Here is a 21,411-nt window from a genome sequence, read left to right on the forward strand (position 1 = left end):
TTTTTTTTGTATGTTAGGACCCTCATTATACTACCAAAGAAGTGTCCAGCTACTTTGAGCCTCATAAATGATTTAAGGCGAGACACGGCAGGTGAAAACATCGTTTTTTTCATGCACTGGTCAATTTTGAGATTTTGAGCTAGTATGTTACCTTAGCATGTATTCTATCACACTACTACAACAAAAAAGTCAGATTTACACATTTAGGTGTTTATTTCATTATATTGTGTCTACTTGCGCCTGTATATTTCTCCTAAATTCAGCAAAAGTTAGCATTCTAACCTTGCATGCACTCCCGCGAATCGTGGTCCAAAAACATATCATGTGTACTACCGTTGGAAAGCTCTGTTTTTCCTGTATCACGCTATGTGATCCATATATGGACACTTCCTTTGTATTAGCAACCAATCTTTAAAGTTCAAAGGCGAAGTCTAGGCTGAGAACGGAATCTCATTGGCTGTCTTTCAAGGCTGTTTTCTCAAAATGAGTTTCCTCTCACACTCTGAGCTCAAAAACTCCACTTCAGAAACACGTACATACACCAAACTTTCTAGACTTATGCCTAACTATATGTCGAAGATTTCTACAGAGGGGTTTGTTGATATATTATTCCTAGCCTGACTTACATGGCATTTTATGCCTAAAAAAATGGGAAAAAATCGATTTTTTTGGGGCTAGTGACATCATTTTCTTATTTTATAGGATAACAAAAGTAGATATTCATAAATCCCTCTGTAAATGTTTCCCCATCTAATATCTGAACACAATGAAAACATAATTTTGAACCTGGCTGTATCCAATGCTCAGTTTTCGTGCCTTAAAATGTATGCAAATTAGCACAATATGCACAATTATTAAACATGATTACTCAGTGATTTTGAAACTAGCATCCTTTTTCAAAACTTAAATTTTTTACATTTTTATATTGAATTTTAGATATAATCCAACAGAAATAAAATACATGCAAAAAATAATGCACATGACAAATCAAGACAAAAGAAGAGCATTGTTAAGGAGCTGAATGTAGCAAAATAATCATTATATTTTCTGTTGTATGTTTCATAATCGTTGGAAGTAATAATCATGATTTAATTGATTAATTCAATTAACTGCATAGCCCTAGTCAAATGTTTTTGATGAAGTGGTAATTACAGTTCCCATTTCTTTTTTTTTTTTTTTCAGATTGATGACTTAAATACAAAGCATGCTGAGAGACTGTCAGAGCAAAAGGCCAACATGGAAGAGGAGCAGAGAAGGCAAATCAGCATGGTCAAACAGGTGAGCAAACGAGGGAAGTCCACGGTCATCCTGTTAAACTGGCATCAGCTTTGGCCAAATTGATGTTGATCCATGATGAATTTGATGAAACGGCATCTGCTGTAGCCATATTCAGTGTTCTTGCTAGAAAGGCTCTTCACAATATCTATTTTCACAAAAAAAAGCCAAAGTTTTCACTTAAACTCCCAACCGAACCCTCTATCCTCCGTAGGTGAATGAGCGCGAACATCAGAGAGTGCTGGCGCAGCTGTCGGCCGAGCACAGGGAGACCCTGGAGAGTCTGAGGGAGGAGATTGGCGGGGAGCAGAGGGACAGCATGGAGGAGGCGCACCAGGCAGAGATGGCACAGGCACAGGTACTGGTACAGACATTAGCCATCAGGCAGAGATGCTACAGGTACAGACATCAGGCAGAGATGGCACAGGTACTGGTACAGACATCAGGCAGAGATGGCACAGGTACTGGTACAGACATCAGGCAGAGATGGCACAGGCACTGGTACAGACATCAGGCAGAGATGCTACAGGCACAGGTACTGGTACAGACATCAGGCAGGGAACAAGAGCTCTGGTTGCTCTTCCAGGATTGGCTTTCCTATCTTGGATCTTTTGAACAAGATATGATCAGAGTAATGGTATGCCATGTCTGCCAGAATTCAGACTGGGGCTAGGCCATGTAAGATTTGAAAATATAATTCATAGATAATGAATCTCTCTTCTCTCTCTCCCTCCCTCTTTCCCTCTTTCCCTCTCTCTCCCTCTCTCTCTCTCACCTTCCCTCTCCCAGACGCAGAAGAATCTGGAGCTGGAGGCCCTGCGTCTGAGCCTGAGCAACATGCATACGGCGCAGCTGGAGCTGTCCCAGGCCAACATGCAGAAGGAGCGCGAGGCGGCGCTGAGCGAGCTGCAGGCAGCGCTGCGCGACAAGTGGGCCCAGGAGAGCGCCATGCTGCAGACGCGCCAGCAGTTTGAGCTGGAGAGGCTCCGTCAGCAGGGCCAGCAACTGGAGGAGCGGCTCCAGCAGCAGCATCAGCACCACATGGGTGAGTCCAGGCAGGGACGTGTGTGTGTGTGTGTGTGTGTGTGTGTGTGTCTGGCGTGGTGATTGGAGAGGAGGCCTGTGAAAGGGTTCACTTGGCGTGATGGACTGAGAGTTGAAGTAACCACTGTAGTGTAGATGTGTACGCACATCTATAATAATTCTACAGGTGCTGGATGGTAGTAACAGCGAGTAAGAAGGAAGAAAAGCTATCTGCACACTTCCTCTAAAGCTCCCAGTTTAATGGTAGGTTACACAACGTTTCGACCACTCAGGTCTATGCCAGGTATAACCTACAGTGGGTACTAGTTAAAAATGTGCACTTCACTCACGAAAAACGTGAGCGTACCATTAAACTGGGAACTTTAGAGGCAGTGTTCGGATATCTTTTCTTCTTTGAATTGATCACGTCATGCACCTTCCACTAGGTTGAGGTCGGAGATGGGTAAGGGGCTGGGGAAGAAGGCATACATCTTGTGGTAGATAGTGGGGTGAATGGGGAGAATTGGCTACAGTCAACCATCTGTTCCAAAAACAGCATGGTTAGTTTGATTTGATTTGTGTTGGTCTAGTAGGATGCTTTTTCTAGAAGCTTTGTTTCAGCTACAACAAGTGAGAGGAATAACAGAGTTTTCATGTTCTTTGTTGGCGGCTCTCTTGTTTTCCAGATCTCAAGACTGAGTGGGAGAAGCGACTGTCAGAAGAGAAAGCTTCTGCAGAACAGCTGCTAGCCAGTAAAATACAGGTGTGTGCTTCTGTCCCATCTTGTAATGGACTGAGGCTTGTGTCACTTTGTAGATAAGCCACTTAGCAGTCTCTCCTCCTCCTCTTCTTTCTCATCAGGAGCTGAATGCTCAGTGGACCCAGGAGTCTGACAAGGCCCAAGCGGACCTCCAGGCCCGCGTGGACGAGGCCCAGAGGAACCTGAGTGAGAGCCAGGCTGCTCTTGCCGAGGCCCAGGACAGTCTGGAGGGTCTGCAGGCCTCCCAGGACCAGGAGGTCCAGAGACTGAATCAGGAGCTGAGTCAGGCCTGTGCTGACAGAGACTCTGCTACCCGTGAGTAGTCCATACCATATACTTAAGACTATAATATTCTATATATCAATACTATATTTATATTTTGCTTCTCAGGGAAGTTTATATTCAATGCTCCACGTCATTGTTAACTAGTACTCACTTGGTTGATGTAGTGGAATCAGAGGAGAAGTGAAGTGAATATGAAGATTAATGTATTTTCTGCAAAGTTCTTCCTCATGTGAATTCTCAGATATTGTGTGTGTGTGTGTGTGTGTGTGTGTGTGTAGGTGCTATAGAGGAGCTGGTGGCCAGTCATAAGGTGGTGTTACAGGAGGAGCAGGCTCGCTCCCAACAGTTAGAGGAGAGAGAGAAGCAGCTACTACAGGAGGTGAGCAAGTTTATTCCATGTTTATCTTAATATCCCATGATGTCAAATATTTGCTGTTAATTGGAAAGAGTAATACAACTGATATTCCGCCTTAACTGTACGGCAGCACCTGTAGATGAAAGTATCTACTTCAAAGGCTGAATGAAAGTGTTCTCACACCTGTGTGTGTGTGTGTGTGAGATTCAGGTGGAGAAGCTGCAGATGGAGCAGGCTGATCTTAAGGTCAGCTCTCAGCAGGAGGTGGCACAGCTGTGGTCTCAGCTGGAGGCCATGAGGTCCAGCCGCCTGGAGCTGGGAGGTGAGCAGTCTGGAGCAGCACTGCTCAACGGCGCTGGCCACCAGCATGGGTCACTCTGGCTGCAAAGGCATTCAGAGAAAACTTTGGGGGGGATTGTTGTAAAGATGCTTATGGGGAAAAAAAGAAAATGGTCATCCCCGCGTGGAACTGAGCCAGTCTAAGCCAGTTGCTGTTTATTTAAGCCTTTGAATAATACTTCATACTATTGCATCTGTATTTGCAATGATCCATATTATTAGTGTTGTAGGATATGACGATAAGTGTCTTTTTATTATTATTTATTATTATTTATTTTCTATGGAAACCGTAACCGTTTTTATCTCATCTCATCTCAGGACTTCTGTAATATTCAATTACATGAACTGAACTTTTTTCTCATTCTCCTTTTATTTATTTAATGTCTTTCCTCTCCTCTTTCTCTCTTCCTCCCTCCCTCCCTCCCTCTCTCCATTCCCAGAGCTGAAGGAACAGCTGATGGCACGGTCCTCGCGGGTGGACGATATTGAGCGTCTGAAGTCCGAGTTCACGCAGCAGCGGCGCGATCTGCAGGAGCAGAACGAGTCGGAGCTGGAGAACCTGCGCACCTACTTTGAGCAGCGCCTGCGGTCCAGCGAGGAGAGCCACCGTGAGGAGATCGCCCTCCTGCAGCTGCGCCTCATCGAGGGGGCCCTGGAGGAATCCGTCTTCAAGACCGGAGACTCCACGTAAGCTGGAATACATTGAAATAAATTGACATTTCAAACTGGAATATCTTTATAAACCTCTACTTACGCTCAACGCAATGGTTCTTTGACTAATTACTTAAACCTGAGGCTTTTATTTATTTATTTTGAACTAAGGCACAGTCAAGCTGAAGCTGTTTGGACATATTTGGTATAACACAAGGGTCTGGGGGTTTCTCCCCTGGGAATTGTACCGGTAGTTTTTGTGATCTCGCTGATAGACATACTGCATCATAGTAGCCTGTGGTGCAGTAAATGGAAGCTCTTAATAGCGCACACCATGAAAAAAAAAATATTGATGGAAAAAAACTGGACATGTTCTAATAACATCTGAGTAGTATTGCTTGTTTATTGTTAATCTGCGATGATGTGAGCGCTAGCCAGTGGAGGGCACTTAGCCCACCATACACCCGGACAATATTGTGCGCCTCCCTTAATTCTGAACGTGGAACGTGAACACTGCTATATCAGCAATTTGGATAGCGTGTGCTTTAGCCAGTTTGGTTTTGGTGAGACCAAAAATGTAAATGAATAAAGTGCAGAATCTGTACAAAAAAGTCTACTACTGAAAATGAATATGACCATAGTTGCCCAATACCAAACCTAAGGCAAGACAGACAAACTAATGCACTGAAATTCAATGGCATAAACTGCAATTATCTTATAAACCTTAAGTTTTAGGTTTGTGGAAGATATGTGTGAATTATTGTGGCAAATTCATTTAAATGCGGATGAGGCATTAATAACTTTACCTCAGTGTTGGCTAATGGTGGACCTCCAAGCCATCCTGCACTTGCGTTCATAGGACTGCTGCTGGGCTTGCTTGTGCATCCTGCTTTTGGAAGATGTTGGTAACTGGTCTTGATGTTGTCCCCCAGTTTCCTCTCAGAAGGGAGAGCAGATGAAGAGCAGGATGAGAGGATGGCAGAGATCACCCAGCAGCTGGAGAAAAACCAGGTAACAAACAAACAACTTTATCCTTCGTCCATCTTGCTATGCTTGCATCCTGTGTCCTGCTGTTCCTTGTTAAATGTGTGGATATGTGTTTTTTTTTTTTTTTTTTTTTTTTTTTTTTTTTTTTTTTTTTTTTCCATTTTCTGTTTTGTTTGCATTCTGTACAGCATTTTGGTCAATGTAAGCTGTGTATAAATGTGCTTTATAAATACATTTTACTTATTTACTTACCTTATCCAAAGCATGATTGTAGCACATGCAGGACCACAGAACCTCTCAAAAAAAAGTGTGTGTGTGTGTAAAGTACCGGTAAAACCAGTAATGTTTGTGAGCAAACAGCCCAGCCAATGCTGTTCAGCTTTGGAGCAGGAATGCGGCCATGCCACCCTTTTTTGAAAAATGCTCTCGTGTGTTTGTGTTCTGCGTGCGTGCGTGTGTGTGTGTGTGTGTGTGTGTGTGTGTGTGTGTGTGTGTGTGTGTGTGGTGTCTCAGGAGGAGCTGTTGTCCATGCGTGTGCAGCTGGAGGAGAAGTACGAGCGGGAGCTGGAGTTGCTGCGCTCCAGCATGGCTCTGGCCCACCGCGAGGAGCTGCTGCAGGTGCGCACGGACATCACCGACCGCTACTTCAGCGAGATCCAGGAGCTCAAGAACAAACACGCGCTGGAGCTGGAGCAGCTACGAGCACGCCTGTCCGAAAGCCACGTCAAAGGTGGGTGTGAGAGCGGGAGAGGGGACGAACCATACTCTATATCTATAGACTCTATACACTACACCGTTCTACAGAGTTTATCCTCTCCTACCATATATGTTCTCCTAGAGCTTTGTTGTTAAGATGGTGAATTTTGTGTTTAACTGCCAGTACTAAACTGGTGTCTCTTTAAATTATTAGGAATATTCAAAGTGAAACGTTAAAGGAGAATTCTGGGTATTTTTTTTTTTTTCCATTTCCATTTTCTCCATTTCTTGAGGTCACAAGATAAAAAAAAAAAAAAAAACCCATTGGTTCTACCTAGCTGGACTTGCTGCTTCTAGGCAGCTACAGTGCTACACTGGGGCATTAATCTTGGACTTTTTTTTTCCGTAACGACAGTACTCGGTGACCTCGAAACAGATCTTTGTTAATATTCAGTTAACAGAGAATTCCAGTGATTTTTCAGAGTTACTGAATATAAATGCAAGTGAATTTGTGCGTAAGATGCAGTGAGTGGAGTGTTTTAGAAAGTGGGAACTTGCTGGTTTCACCCCAGAATTACAGCATTCTTTTGGCAAGAGGCTTCTCATGGGTTAAAAAGTTTGTAAGTGTGTTTACTGATCCAAGAATGTAAGCATAAGTGAAATGTCAGCGCTCATCTTCATTTGGAATAGAAAACCGATAGAATATCTTGCCACATTTGTTTATCTTTATTGCACCATCACTCACCCTAACCTTTTGCTCTCTCTCTTTCCCTCCCTCAGAGATCACTCGCCTGCGTCTGCAGGCCGCTCAGGACGTGGCGCGTCAGGTGGAGGGGGAGCTGGCGGAGCGCGGCGGGGCCCAGGAGCAGGAGCACCAGGCGCGGCTGGCCCAGCTGCAGGCCGAGGCCCAGAGGCTGCTGGAGCTGGAGGCCCGCATCGCCCAGCTGACCCAGGAGCACGTGCGCGAGCTGGAGCGCGTCGCCACGCAGCACCAGGACGAGCTGCGCCAGGCGGAGCACAAAGTAAGTCGGCATTCTCATCATGCGTAATCCCCCTCTCCCTCTCTTTCTTACTTTCTTTCTTTTATTCATTCTTTCATTCTTTCTTTTTTCTTTCCCTCTCCTGTGTATGTTTATGTTTATGTCTTGCAGAGATTTGTGTGGATGTGGCAATGAAATATTGTATTCTATTCAAGATTTTCTGCGGTTCTGTTCTTCCTGTTAGCACAGAAACGGTGTTACTCTAATTCCCATTGTCATGAGTTGACGGTGCCTGTAGCTGAAGAGCTCTACTGTTTTGACTAGATGCTTTGTATGGTCACATGTGACCCAGAGCACAATGGTTCACTATTTATATCAATATCTTGAATTTGCATAAACAAACGTAGTTTAGACTGGTGCTGCTGCCACCTAAGGCTGAAGAATGTTATACGCTGAATTGCAAACTGTGTTGAGGTACTGTTGCTAGGAGCATCTCTGAACCTCATGATGAGTCATGACTTTGCATCTGAATGCCCTCTCTGTCCTTCCCCAATGTTCCCTTTCCCCTCACTCTCACTGCCCCCCCTCTCTTCTCCCACTCCTCCTCCTCCTGTTCCTCTTCCACTCCAAATGTCATCTTCTCCCACTTCCACGGCCTTCCTCCTCTACCCCCTCTCCCTCCTCAGCTGAAGGAAGGCTTTGCGGAGGAGCTACATGCCCGTCTCGAGGAGGCGCGTAGCGAGGAGCGCGAACGCCTCTCCCAGCAGGCCCAGGAGCAACAGAGAGTCCTGCGCGAGGAGCTCCAGGTCCAGTGGCAAGCCCGACTGGACGAGCAGCGCAGCATCCTCGAAGCCGAGCTGGACGGGGAGCGGCAGCGTCTGCGGGCACTGCATGCCAGCCTGGAGGCCGGCGACACCCCGCAGCTGCTCGCCCTCCGCCAGAGGCTGCAGGCGCAGCACGAGGGCGAGCTCCGCACCGCCCGCGCCACCATGGCCGCCGAGGTCAAGGAGCTCAACACCCTGCTGCTGGAACAGAGCCAAGCTCGCCTGACGGACGTTCACGACAGGTCAGCACCCAGGGGGCAGCAGGCAGGGTCATGAGAATTTACTGATGCCAGTGATTTCAGTCAGCTGAAGTCTGTGGCTGAACCTTGGATATGAATATGCTCCTGTGGGTGTGTGATGTAGTTCAGAAAAATAATCACAAATAAAGATTGTGATTTGTACACTTAAGTCCAGACCTTTTCTATCATATATTTTCATGTCTTTTCAAAATAGAGCAGATATTTGTGCTTGATTCTTGATATTTCTTGAAAATATAATTATTTTCCTTTTTAAACATCATGCTAATGCACTATCAAATCCAATCTTCCCCTCAACAGGTTCCAGGAAGAGAAGAGGGAGCTGGAGGAGAAGCTTGCCCAGGAGAGGGACTCCGCTCTGGGGGAGCTTCAACAGAAGCACCAGGCCGAGTTGGAGGCCCAGAAAGCTGAACTGGACAAACTCACAGCTCAGATTGAGCAAGTTCAGCAGGAGCGCCAGAACCTGACAGACAAGCACCAGTCGGAGCTCGAGTCCATATCCACCAATCACGAAGCGGCCTTGCAGGCTCTGGAGGCAGAGCTTGCGGCCAGGCACAGGGCGGAGTTTGAGAAGCTAGAGGCGGTCCTCCAGGAGGCTAACGAGGCACAGCTGGAGGCCAAGGAGGTGGAACTGGAGAGGCGACACCGGCGCGCCAACGAGGAACTGGAGGCCAAGATGCTGGCCAACATGGATACGCTTGAGAACACGTACCTGCAGGTAGGGCTCTGCCATGTTACGTTACATTACATTTGTCTGACGCATAGTAGGTTTAGCTGGGAGGACCAGCAGTTCAGCTTTTGAGAGGTTTAGCTAGAGGTGGTGTGCCTTCATCCATGTAGATATGTCTGAGAGGCAATCAAAGATCTGTGCCGAGACCAAGGGGTCATCAGGAGGAAAGGACAGATGGAGCTGTGTGTCGTCTGCATAGCAGTGGTATGAGAAGCCATGCGAACGGATAATCTGTCCCAGAGAGGTGGTGTAAATAGCAAAGAGAAGAGGGCCCAGCACTGAGCCCTGGGGGACCCCTGTGGTGAGATAGTGAGGTGTGGACAGCTGTCCGAGCCATGATGCGTTAAATGAGCGTCCTATGAGGTAGGATTCAAACCAGGAGAGAGCAGAGCCAGAAATACCCATGTTTGAGAGTATAGAGAGAAGGATGCGGTGATTAAACGTGTCAAAAGCAGCTGAAAAGGGGTTGGGGTTCCGTAGTACCACATTCAGGTCCAAGTGCCCACAGGGACCCATGTTCGAATCTGACCCACAGTCATTAACCAATCCCACTCCATCTCTCCCACTTGAATAAAGGCAAACCCCCAAAAATACTAATAAAGAAACATGAAAAGAGGAAATTGTGAATACTAATGCAAAGCTCGTAGCCCAAGTACATGACCACAGGTAGGCCTGCTTTTAAAAATAGGGGGGGGGGGGAACTAAAACGAAAGTGCGATTGTGAATTTAGCTCGGCTTAATAATATGTTGTCTTGGAAAGTTATTGCTTATTCACAAGTTATTTAATTTAGCATTATATTTTCCATGTGTCGATGATGGTTAGACATAACATTCTCAGGGAGCGCAGACCCTTCCAAAGCCAAATGTAGTTATTTGCAACAAATCTGAAAGTGGACCTAACAAAATATTTTGACTTGCTCAGTGATAGGTGTTTAATTTGTTTGTTTTCTGTGTAGCATATAGATCAGACTGACATAATGCACCTATTGCTGAGACCGGCCCCTTTAGTTGGAATATGTGATCATTGCAGCCTCAGTAGACACGAGAGGAGCAGAAAGACGAACATAACATGAGGGATGGATGTATTTCTTCACAAAAATTATATCAAATAATAATGGATTGAAAATAGGTACTAACTCGAGACATTTCTTCAAGGATGGCAGGTCTGAAAATATCTTCTCCATCAAGTTATTCAATTAGGCTAAACATGGCCTTAACTCAAAACAGTTGGTAGGCCTACTGTTAGGATTGTCATTTTAATATGTAAAAGTGTCAAATACAGCCATACTTAAATTCTGCTTACAGCGCGTTTATTATGATATGATAATATTCAATATGGCAGGTCTACCTATGTGCATGTAATCGGACGAACGACAGATGTGCGAATTCACAAACACAGAGACGTTTCTGTCATTAATAGATAGATTGATCTTGCTTGAAATAAACATGTTTTTTTTTTTTTCTCCCTCGAATGGTCCACCGGTACGTGCAGGAGATCCAGACGGTGCGTGAGGAGGGCGAGGCAGCGCTGGCAGAGTTCAGGGCGGAGCTGGAGGCGCAGCACAAGGCGGAGCTGAAGCAACTGGGGGCCGAGCAGCTGTCAATTACCGAGGAGCTGAGGAAAGAGCTGGCCAAGGCTCACCTCGACAAGTTCAACGCCATGGCCACCGAGCTCAACCAAGCCCATCAGGTGTGTGTGTGTGTTTTGTTTTTTAACAAGATATAATGACCTGGCATGAAAAGACTTCTTCTATCCATTCTTCTTTAGCATTTAAGGCACACTATATACATCAGATTGTTCTCTTCAGTTGAGTAATGTGATAAAGCTCAGTTGTGTTTTTGTCATTGCTGGCTGGATTTCAGCCTCTCCGAGCATTTTGTCCTCAGTCTTAAATGGCCCCCCATTATCCTCTGAACAATTTCTACCAGAATAAAAGGCTGACTTCTATAATGGACACAGCTGTGCTTGTGTGGGAGTGTGCGTGTGTGCGTGTGTGGGAGTGTGGGAGTGTGGGAGTGTGGGAGTGTGGGAGTGTGGGAGTGTGGGAGTGTGGGAGTGTGGGAGTGTGGGAGTGTGGGAGTGTGCGTGTGTGCGTTTGTGTGCGGTTAATGAGGACTGATGGGGAAAATGGTTGATGCTACGCAACATGGAACACACACACACAGCCATACCCCAACACACTGCCCTCTATGGACACCTGCTTGGAAAGAGTCACTCCCCCTGATAATTGTGTCTTGTTTTTGAATGTGTGTGAGAGAGGGAGAGAGAGACAGTGCGGTTAGTCAGTGATGTGTGAATTTGCTGAAGAGGAAACAGACTTTCATTCCACATATAGAGTAGTTGCATTTGTAGATCTGGGGTGAGTGAAACGGTCTGAAAATGGCAATAGAAATATGTGTGTGTGTGTGTGTGTGTGTGTTTGATCTTTTTTTAAGTATGTGTAGTCATGTGGAGTCTTATCTGTGACCGTTGAAGGAGTGGGTGTGGTAACTTATTTTGACAGGTTGAGGTGTGTGTGTGTGTGTGTGTGTGTGTGTTTTTCTCAGGGTAAGCACACTAATGAACTTTGCTACCACAAGGGAAGTTGGATTTTTGAAAAACTCTTGTGTGTGCATGCATGAGTAGGGATGGTGATTGGCTGGTGAAGCAGAAGTGTTACTTCCTCAGTGCTATGTCATGTGTATTGGTCTATTTCATGTTAGCCTGCATGTTTGCCACTCACAGCTGAGCTGAATCTACAGCAGGCCTTATGTGCTCCACCTGGTAAGGTGTGTGTGTGTGTGTGTGTGTGTGTGTGTGTGTGTGTGTGTGTGTGTGTGTGTGTGTGTGTGTGTGTGTGTGTGTCCTCTTCTTGATTTGTTCAGTTTGAGCATGTCCAAAGTTGGTCCATTTTGTGTTCATTGTATGTGTGCAGTGGAGTGGTTTCAATGTGTGTGTGTACTAGGGCTGGGACAACACGTTGACGTAATCGCTGACGTCGACGCAAAATATGAGCGTCGATTCGTCAAGCATAACGTGTGCTGCTAAATATTTTTAATTTTACACCTTCAGTGTTTTCCATACGTTGACTAATCTGTGGCTAGGCACCACGAAATCAAAACCGGCCACCACACATTGATGTTCTATGTTGTAGGCCTACTATTTAAATTAAAGGCAAGATAAAATAATTATATCGAGCTGCACTTTTTACTCACACAGCCTTTCCTCGCCCCGCCTGCTCTCTCGTTACGAGCCCGCTGCTCCTCCTCATATACGCTCCTCCTCTGCATGTGCATTTAACAAAATATTCACGATTGTTGTTGCCACATAGAAGCACTGCATAGAACACAGTGGGCTAAATTGCTATTAAATCCGCTTAGCATCGTGACCATGCTGCGCTTGTTCAAAACTGCTGCGTTAAAGTAAACTCTGCAACATAGTTTAGTCTCCTCAATGTACTAAGTTAAGTTACAGTATGCAATCAAGCAGTAGCTAACGTTAGAATACTGTTTGTATGTCACGTTTAGCATGTTTACTTGCAGCTGCTTGTATTCGTTATTCATGCAGGGCTCATTTTATTGACTCTGAATGTTTGCAAAATCCCGATGTAAATGGAAAAGTGTTTATCAAGACTCAAAAGTGCTTGTCCAAAGGATAAGTACGAACCGTTATTTGAACTAACTACATTATGAATTGCATCCACACATTAACAGCCTTTTAACTGTGTTAATGTTAATTGCAAGGATTCCCACACAAACGCCTTAAAATGACAGGCACTCAATTAGACATAGGCCTACACTACTGAACTTTATTGAATGCTACCTCTGACTAAGAATGCATTACTTTGCACTTGTATAGTCTTTTATTTTGTAATCTTAAGAGCAAAAACATATATTGCAATGTTAAAGAATTCATGTTTTTTCATTCAGATATGTATGTATAATGTATAAGTTGCTATTAGTGAATTAATGGGAAGATAATCGAAATCGAATCCGACTGAAAAAATGAATCGTTAGATTAATCGATGCATCGAAAAAATCGCTAGATTAATCGTTTAAAAAATAAGTCGAACTTAAGAAATTCATTAATAGTAATCGAATTGAAAAAAGATCGAAAATTGAATCGAAATGTGACTAAATCTTCAAATTGTGACATCCCTAGTGTACATACGTGACTGTGGGTGCGCATTACTGTGCCTTCATTTCTATATATTTGTGTGTGTTTGTGTGCCCGTAGGCAGAGCTGTCGGCAGCCCTGTCCCAGGCCCAGGCGGAGCACTGCTCAGTCCTGGAGGCTCTGCAGCAGCAGGTCCTGGACATGGAGCAGCAGCATAGCGCCGCCCTGCTGGAGGTCCGAGACATGAGCAGCGCAGAGAGGCAGCAGCTGCAGCAGCAGGTTGACATGCTCCGCACCCAGCACCAGCAGCAGCTGCAGGTGTGTGTGTGTGTGTGTGTGTGTGTGTGTGTGTGTGCCCGTGCACTCACTACAGTTGGCATACACACAGTATGCTCCAAATTATGTGACCTTTTTAAAGCTTTAACAAACCACACAGACGCACTCGCTTGTTAAATGATGTTTGGAAACAGTTCCAAGGATGTGTGTGTGTGTGTTTACTGAATGAATTTGTGCCATTGCTTTTGTATAACCACTGATGCCATTTAGTTGGATTGGGGATTTATTTTTTAATCCATTGTGAAGCCGCCCTGCAGCGTTGTACTTCAACGCTCTGAAGTATCATTGAGCATTATTGACACAGTTGGGGTGGTCTAAAGAGAGGTGTCTGTCTGTCGGTGTGTGTGTGTGTGTTAGGAGCTGAACGGTGCATCTGCCCGTGAACTGGAGGCCTTGCGGCGGGAGCTTGAAGAGGAGACATCGCGCCAGCGCCAGCACTTCCTGGAAGAGGCAGAGCTTCTCAAGTGCCAATCAGAGGAGCTTCTCCAGCAGCGGATCAGCCAGCTAAAGGTAGGAAACGGCATGGGTGTGTATAAAGCCTCCTATTGGCTTAAATTGTGTTTTAGCCTCCACCCATTTCCTGAACAGTCCAATGGGAAATAAGACCACAGATTACTGTGGAGGTTAATAGGTTTTGGCTCCCAACATCTGGAGCAGAGGCAGCCCACCGCTCTCTAATACATCAGTGGGTTGACCCACTCTAATCCTCTCTCCCTCTCTCTCTCCCCCTCTCCTGCTGCCCATGGCTCTTAAGATTATGCCCCACTCTGTGTTTATTTCCCTCCCTTTCCTTCTTTTTGTCTCATCGGAGCACATTGGCTTTGAGTCCAGTGCCTGTCCTGTCGTGTCGTGACCAGAGCAGCGGCTAAGCTCCTCGGAACTAATGTAAATGAATGAATGCACTTTTGCAGAGTTAGCCGCTGTTTGGCTATTTCCCATGAGGGAGCTTTATCTCGGGCCCAAACCCCCCACACGCACTCCCCCAATAATCCTACATATGGGAGAACGTGTTGAGCCACGTGAACAAGAGCAATGAAGAGAGGGGGGAGATGGTGAAAAAGGGACTGGCACTTTAGTCATTTGTTTGATGCAGGCAGTCATTTGTGTGTATTTGGAGCCATGTTTGAGTTGATGGGAGCAGAGGTGATGGATTTGATTGCTGTGGACTACATTTCCCATGGTGCCGTGTGCTTGGACCTGACAGGAGGAGAGTGAGCGGGAGAGGAAGACCGCGGAGGAGGAGAAGCAGGCTGTGGAGGAGCTGACCCGGGAGCGGGAGGAGGCGCTGGTGGATCAGGAGGGGAGGCTGAGGCAGGAGCAACAGGAGCTGGAGAAGAGCTACAAGGACAAGATGGACCAGCTCAGCGTACAGCTGCAGCAGCTGGACACTGTGGTGGCTCAGGTAACACACACACACACACACACACTGCTCGAAATTAGCACCCGTCAAGCGCCAATGGCGGGTTATCTAGATATTTTTGCGGCTGAATTATGTACTGCGCCACTTTGGCGTGTGGAAAACAGCTGCTTATCAACTGTGAGAATAGGCTACTTCAGTCTGTCGTGTTAAATTGGCTTGCCATATCAACTCTGCTTCGCATCAGTGATCTGTTCACCCAATGGCCAGGATTTATTTTCCGATAATGACCAGTGGACAGTACATTTTATTAGGCTATACGGCTACTTGCCAAAACGAGAAAATGAAACTTCACGAATCTTAGTTATTTTACCCTTGCATGCGTCTGCTGAGAAAACGAATAGATCGCGACACAGATAGAACTTGAAAGATTCAGATGTTGCATAGAAACTTATTACTTGCTTCCTTTCACTTTCAATGATCACAAACAAACTAGGCTACTCACAGAATTATATGAAAAGTCATTCACAGCTCAACCCATTGCCACGGTCATTATATTTTTGCAGCGGTCATTATAGCAAAGATCCTTCATTACTAACCAAGATAGAGCAACGTAGCCTAATTTGTTGACTTCGCTTCAACACTCTAGGATTATAGGCTAGCAAAATTATTGGACCTCCGAACATTGGGAAGGGCCGTTCATTTAAATGGAACTTCTGCAGTGTTCTGAAGCTGTATAATAGGCAAATGATGGGCTACTTTCAAAATAGTTATGAAAAGCAGGGTTTGTGTCTGACCAATATTTTTTTTGTTTTGTTAATCTACCAGCCACATTTGCCAGTAGAACAAAAAAAAAAACATTCACACACGGGCGCATAATTATCCTGGTGCTGTATGGGACCTGTTAATGTAGTCACCCTCTAATGCAGAGTGGACTAGTGTTTGTGTGGACACACACACACACACCTTCCCCACACACACACACACACGTCACTCCAAATCCATCCAGTGTAGTCATCAGTTGTGTCAGCCAGTCGTGCTGAGTCAGTGAGGGGACTATGAGAAGAACTGGTTGCCATCGTAGACTCAATCCTCACTCTTGCTTAGCACCTTATTGCAGATGCCTGATCGGTATTTGCAATATCTTTGGTACTACATTGGTTTCGGCAGATAACGGCTTAAAACAACACAATGCACTTCTGCTAAAATAACATCTTCGAACTCATTTAGGTGCTACACTTTAGGTGACTTACAAAAGGTGGAAAATTAAGTACCTGACATCGCAAGTGTGCACCCAGAATGCTTGATATTGAACCGTGTAACAAAGTTAATTGGTATCATGACCCATTTTGGGATTTTTATTTTTTATTTTTTTTGATGAATTGTATACATGTACTCTCGTAACGCTGAATAGTGTTGAATGTTGATGCTAAGGGGCAAAAATATAAATATAAATGCCATTGTGTTGCTTTATAAATTGTATTATAAGCATCGGCTGATGTGAAGATTTCTGCGGATATTCCTGGCAGATAAATCGGCCCCACCTGTATGGTTTCAGAGGAAGCTTCATACAGATCTGTTCAAATAGCATGAGCCCTACATTTTTATTTGAAAAAGTTGTGTCAAATTGCATATTTACATCTACACCAAGTTTAAATGATTTTCTTATTTTGTGTGTCCAATAGGTCAAAATTTAATTTGAAAATCATTATCAGACAGGTGTTTAAGTTTGTATAAGGCATGGTCAGTAATTTAGGCTGGCTGAGTCTGTGTGGGTCAAAGTGGTATCTGTAATGCCATCCTGGAGATGCTTTGCTTTGTGACAGCATGGGTTAATGATCGTGTGTGTGTGTGTGTGTGTGTCACGTACCCTTTGTGATTATTCTCAGGTGAATGAGTTAGGTAGACATGCTGTTCCCACTTGGCTTGTTTGTCTGTGGGGAAAACTTGATGCACATGTAGAAGTTAATTTTAGCAGTCCCTTTTGTTGATGCTCTCATTGCACATTGCCGTAGTGATGGAAGTGAAGCCATAATGTGTGTGTTTGTTGCCATGGTTTCAGCTTTGTTAATCTTAAGATTTTGGGCTGCTCCCCCCTCAAGATTAGTGAAAGCAACGGATACACTCCATGAGTGAGGGGGGGGGGGGTTGCCTCAAATGTTTGTTTCCAAGGAAACAGATGTGTGTGTGTGTGTGTGTGTGTGTGTGTGTGTGAGAGAGAGGGAGAGTGTGCGACAGTTGGTCAGGTGCAGTCAGGAAGCAGGAGCAGCGCTTGGGGCAAGCGTGGTATTATACCCTCCGATTTACCCTTTCCCTCTTTCATCCTCTAGCTTAGTCTTTCAGGTGTGTGTTGATTATTTTTTTTCCTCTTCCCCTAATGAATCACTCTTCTCTCTCTCTCTCTCTCTCTCTCTCTCTCTCTTTCTTTCTTTCTTTCTTTCTTTCTTTCTTTCTTTTTTTCAGCCTGCTTGTCTCTTTTCTTTATCTCCGCTTCCCTTGCTCTGTTTGTTTTGTCTCCATACCCATGGTTTGTTTATCTGAGTCTCTTTCTCTTTCCTTCTCTCTCTTCTAGCAATTTCTGTCTCTCTCTCACTCCCACACAGAAGTTAGTGGCAGCATGAGAATGCTTACAGTCATGTTGGAACAGAAACACAGGCTTGGTTCTCCCTGTTAGTTTGAGCATGCATGTGGACTCACTGTCCAGGCTTTGTTGTGTGGCTGTCTCATGGCTGAGATGGTTTACTGAGGCTGTGGAGGAAGACAAACTCGACAGAACGTCAGAATGCATCCTCATCCTGGAGTGGATTTGTTGTGGTGTTTTTTTTTATTTGTCTATTTTTGGAGCTGTGTGTGTGTATAATGACTGGGTTTCTCTCTTTGGCCACAGTCCTGCTAAGGCCTAGTGTGTGTGTGTGTGTGTGTGTGTGTGTGTGTGTGTGTGTGTGTGTGTGTGTGTGTGCATGTTTTAGGTGTGTGTTGAGGTTTTTATTTTTTTTTTTTTTTTTTCCTTCCCTAATGAATCTTCTTTCTTTCTTTCTTTCTTTCTTTCTTTCTCTCTCTCTCTCTCTCTCTCTCTCTCTCTCTCTCTCTCTCTCTCTCTCTCTCTCTCTCTCTCTCTCTCTCTCTCTCTCTCTCTCTCTCTCTCTCTCTCTCTCTCTCTCTCTCTCTCTCTCTCTCTCTCTCTCTCTCTCTCTCTCTCCTGGTCTATAGTTGCGCAGTGAGGTGAGTGGCCTACAGGGGGAGCTGGCGGGGAAGAGCAGTGAGATGTCCACATTGGAGGGCCTGTTGCAGCGCCGCGAGAGGGAGGGCCAGGAGGGAGACAACCTGGTCACCATGCTCCGCGACGACCTCGCCGAGGCCAAGCAGCAGAGGTCAGAGATCACCACGATTTAAAAGAATCACCATCGGTTTTGGGTACAAAACGATGTACAGTATCTGTTGGGAGTGGAAACTAGCATTGTTGGACCTCATTGTCTAACAATGCCCCACACACACACACTCCTAGTCACGTGTGAACAAGGAATGGTCAGATGATGATAGTAAAGATATTGCTTTAAAAAGCAAGCCATTGTAACTTCAACCCAATTCAACAAAAGCACTTAAAAACATTTGTCGCTCTGTCAAACAAGGATTTAGCCGTGAATTGCTTTAATTATGCTGCGTATTAATGTTCCCTCTCCGGGGTGGCATTTCAGTCTGTTGAGTACCTCGTGGGTGTAGAGTGATGAGTGAGTAGTGAATGTCCCAGCTGGCTTTTCAGATCGTGATAGAGTGCATACTGCCGATCCTGCAGCACTTGTGTCGTGAGCAGCAGCATCAAACCATTGTGAGCATCAGCGATCGGTCTTCCTGTATAGCGTAGGACGTATTGACTTGTGTGGTTGTGTGGGAGATGAGGAAGTCTGCTGAAAGGTAGAACTCCAGGCAAAGTTCTCCGCTCCTCTGCAGTGTTCTGGAGTATTCAGAAGGCCGTAAGAAGCTGTCTTACTCGTATAAACTGCTGCACTTCAACTAAAGGCCATAGCAATAGTCTGAATTGTAAAGATCTAGGAGAGAGTTGAAGTGTGCGAGTTTTGAGCAAGCATTTTTAATATCAGGGAACCAGAGTATTGTAATATTGTGTAAAGCAAAGCTGATATTAAGCAAAACAACTTTTTGTACCTGACCCGATTGTTAGGCGTCAACACTGCTGCTCCATCACAGTGCCCAATCTGCTTTGGGCTTTGGGTATTATGGAATTTTCATGTCGCAAACTTCCTCAAAGCGGAATTCCGCATTAGTGTAACTGTAATTTGTGGTGGCGTTCCCAGGCAAAACCTGAGCGAGGCCAACGAGCGCCTGCAGCATGTGGTGCTCGAGATGCTGAAGAGCGCCATGGCGACAGAGGAGCTGGTCAGTCGCAGGATGGGTACGCGCATGTCCGCCAGCATGCCCGCCGCTCCAGGCACGGACAGTGGGCTGGAGCACACCACCTCGCGGACCCACGGGCCAGCCGGAGACGCACCTTGGGACAGGTGAGGGCATACACACTCTTACACGCACTCGTTATAACACACAAACACACACTCACTCCCAGTCTCGTGTGAACAAGGAATGGTCAGATGATACTTGATCATAGTTGATCATTTACTCATTAACTGGCTGTGTGTGTGTGTGTGTGTGTGTGTGTAATAATAAAAAAATATATATATTTTCCCCCTCCATTTCAATAATGCAAATGGGAAAGTGGATGGAAAGTGTGGTTTTTTTTATTTTTTTATTTTTTTTTCCTTCTGCGGTTGGGTTTAGTGGTCATTGTGACCGGACTCATCCTTCCTCTGTCCCTCCGTCTCCTCTCTGCCTGTCCCATTCTCACTTTCCCTCCCCAGGCTCGGAGCCGGCGGTGGACGGCGAGTGCGGCCCGGACGCCAGCCTGTGGTCGCTGAGCGACGAGGGCCTGGAGCTGTCCCAGCGGCTGTGCGAGAGCCTGTTCGTGGGGGCCGAGCTGCAGCAGGAGGAGCTGCTTCTGGGGGCCGGCGCCCGGCTGCGCTTATCCGTCGATAAGCTCCTGGAGTTGGTGGACCAGGTCACTAAACAGGTGAGGGGCTCTGTCTTTGACTGTGTAATAGCAGCGTGGGTATTACCAGTCAATGATGCGGTCACTGTGGTGTGTGTGGTCTGTGAAGGTTTTGTGTTCATGCTTAACAGGAGCCATCACAAAATAGTACATAGTGCCAACACCAATTTTGTGCCATTTTTAATCGCTTCAAGCTGTGTGTGTGTGTGTGTGTGTGTGTGTGTGTTAGGTGGAGCAGACGGAGCGTTTCAGTCAGACCACTACTGAGGAAACGGCTCAGCTGCTGCTACTGCAGCACAATCAACTCCTGGAGCAGCTGGACCAGGAGTCCAGCCAGAAGGGCCACCTCCAACTGGAGCTGCACAAGGCTGAGGGTGAGTTGTGTGTGTGTGTGTGTGGACCAGGAGGCTAGCCACGAGCCACCTTCAACTAGAAATCCTTGAGGCCGAGGTTGAGTTTTCTGTGCGTGGGTGGTGGGGGGGAGGGTCCAGGAGGCCAAGAACTGCGCAGAGATGTGTGGGCAGGTACTCTGTGTGTGTGTGTCTGCTCATGAGTGGCTCAGGAGGCCATTCAGAAGAGCCTTATCTAGCCAGAACGGCTCAAGGTTGTCTGTGGGTGGGTGGTTTTGCACTTTACTGAAAGTGACCTTTTGTATTCTTTTCATTAGTATTAGAAGTATGTGTGTATTTGTGAGAGAGAGAAAATCTCCCCTTCTGTGTGGGATGTGAGTGTGAGAGCTAGGGCTGCACGATTTGGGGAAAATATCTAATTGCGATATCTGATAGGATATTGTGATTTGCGATATGATTTTTGAATGTCAATGAATTGATTCAGTTCAGTATTACAAAATGTCTCTAATTTGTGCCACCCCTGATTGGTGAGCACGTCCAGTGCACAAAAAGCACAGCAACCCCGACTAATTGTGAAGCTCAACATCAGAATTTCTGTGCCCCTCACACACTACGCACACCCTCCAACCAGAAATGGCACATTCAAGGAGGATGAAATGAATATAAAAGTCAGAAATGTAACAAAATGAACTGTGCGTGATTATGTGATTATAGCTTTTGTGATTAGGTAATTGCGTTGGTTCATATTGCGATTGCAATAATTATTTAGCCCTAGTGTGAGCATATCACTCTAGGTGTGTGTGTGTTAATTAATCACCACCTCCTCTCTACCCCCAGGTCTGCTGGAGGGCTACGTGTGTGAGAAGGCCTCGCTGGAGGAGAGTCTGCAGCAGAAGGAGTCGCGGGAGCAGCGTCTGGTTCAGCAGCTGGAGGAGGCGCGCGAGCAGCTGCAACAGCTTAGCGAGGAGCACACCCTCCTGCTCCGCCAGAGGGACGCGCTCAGCGCCGGCCTCGGGGATGCCGAGAAGGGTGAGATAGGACGGGACGGAACTGG

The 21,411-nt window shown here is 45.9% G+C and overlaps 1 protein-coding gene across 1 annotated transcript in view; it reads left to right on the forward strand.

The window, feature by feature from the left end:
• pcnt (pericentrin) overlaps positions 1–21,411 on the forward strand; it is a 53,321-nt gene that overhangs the window by 9,318 nt on the left and 22,592 nt on the right. The window contains 23 exon segments of the mRNA XM_048235694.1: positions 1,183–1,278; positions 1,490–1,633; positions 2,065–2,322; positions 2,984–3,061; positions 3,160–3,373; positions 3,622–3,722; positions 3,909–4,020; positions 4,478–4,724; positions 5,621–5,699; positions 6,189–6,405; positions 7,152–7,393; positions 8,038–8,417; positions 8,733–9,150; positions 10,655–10,852; positions 13,379–13,576; positions 13,952–14,104; positions 14,799–14,996; positions 18,162–18,322; positions 19,262–19,364; positions 19,366–19,465; positions 19,820–20,028; positions 20,237–20,381; positions 21,195–21,386. Of these exon segments, the coding sequence (XP_048091651.1) occupies positions 1,183–1,278; positions 1,490–1,633; positions 2,065–2,322; positions 2,984–3,061; positions 3,160–3,373; positions 3,622–3,722; positions 3,909–4,020; positions 4,478–4,724; positions 5,621–5,699; positions 6,189–6,405; positions 7,152–7,393; positions 8,038–8,417; positions 8,733–9,150; positions 10,655–10,852; positions 13,379–13,576; positions 13,952–14,104; positions 14,799–14,996; positions 18,162–18,322; positions 19,262–19,364; positions 19,366–19,465; positions 19,820–20,028; positions 20,237–20,381; positions 21,195–21,386 (4,243 nt within the window).

The sequence above is a fragment of the Alosa alosa genome, chromosome 23 (genome assembly GCF_017589495.1).
Source record: "Alosa alosa isolate M-15738 ecotype Scorff River chromosome 23, AALO_Geno_1.1, whole genome shotgun sequence".
NCBI classification, from domain to species: Eukaryota; Metazoa; Chordata; class Actinopteri; order Clupeiformes; family Clupeidae; genus Alosa; species Alosa alosa.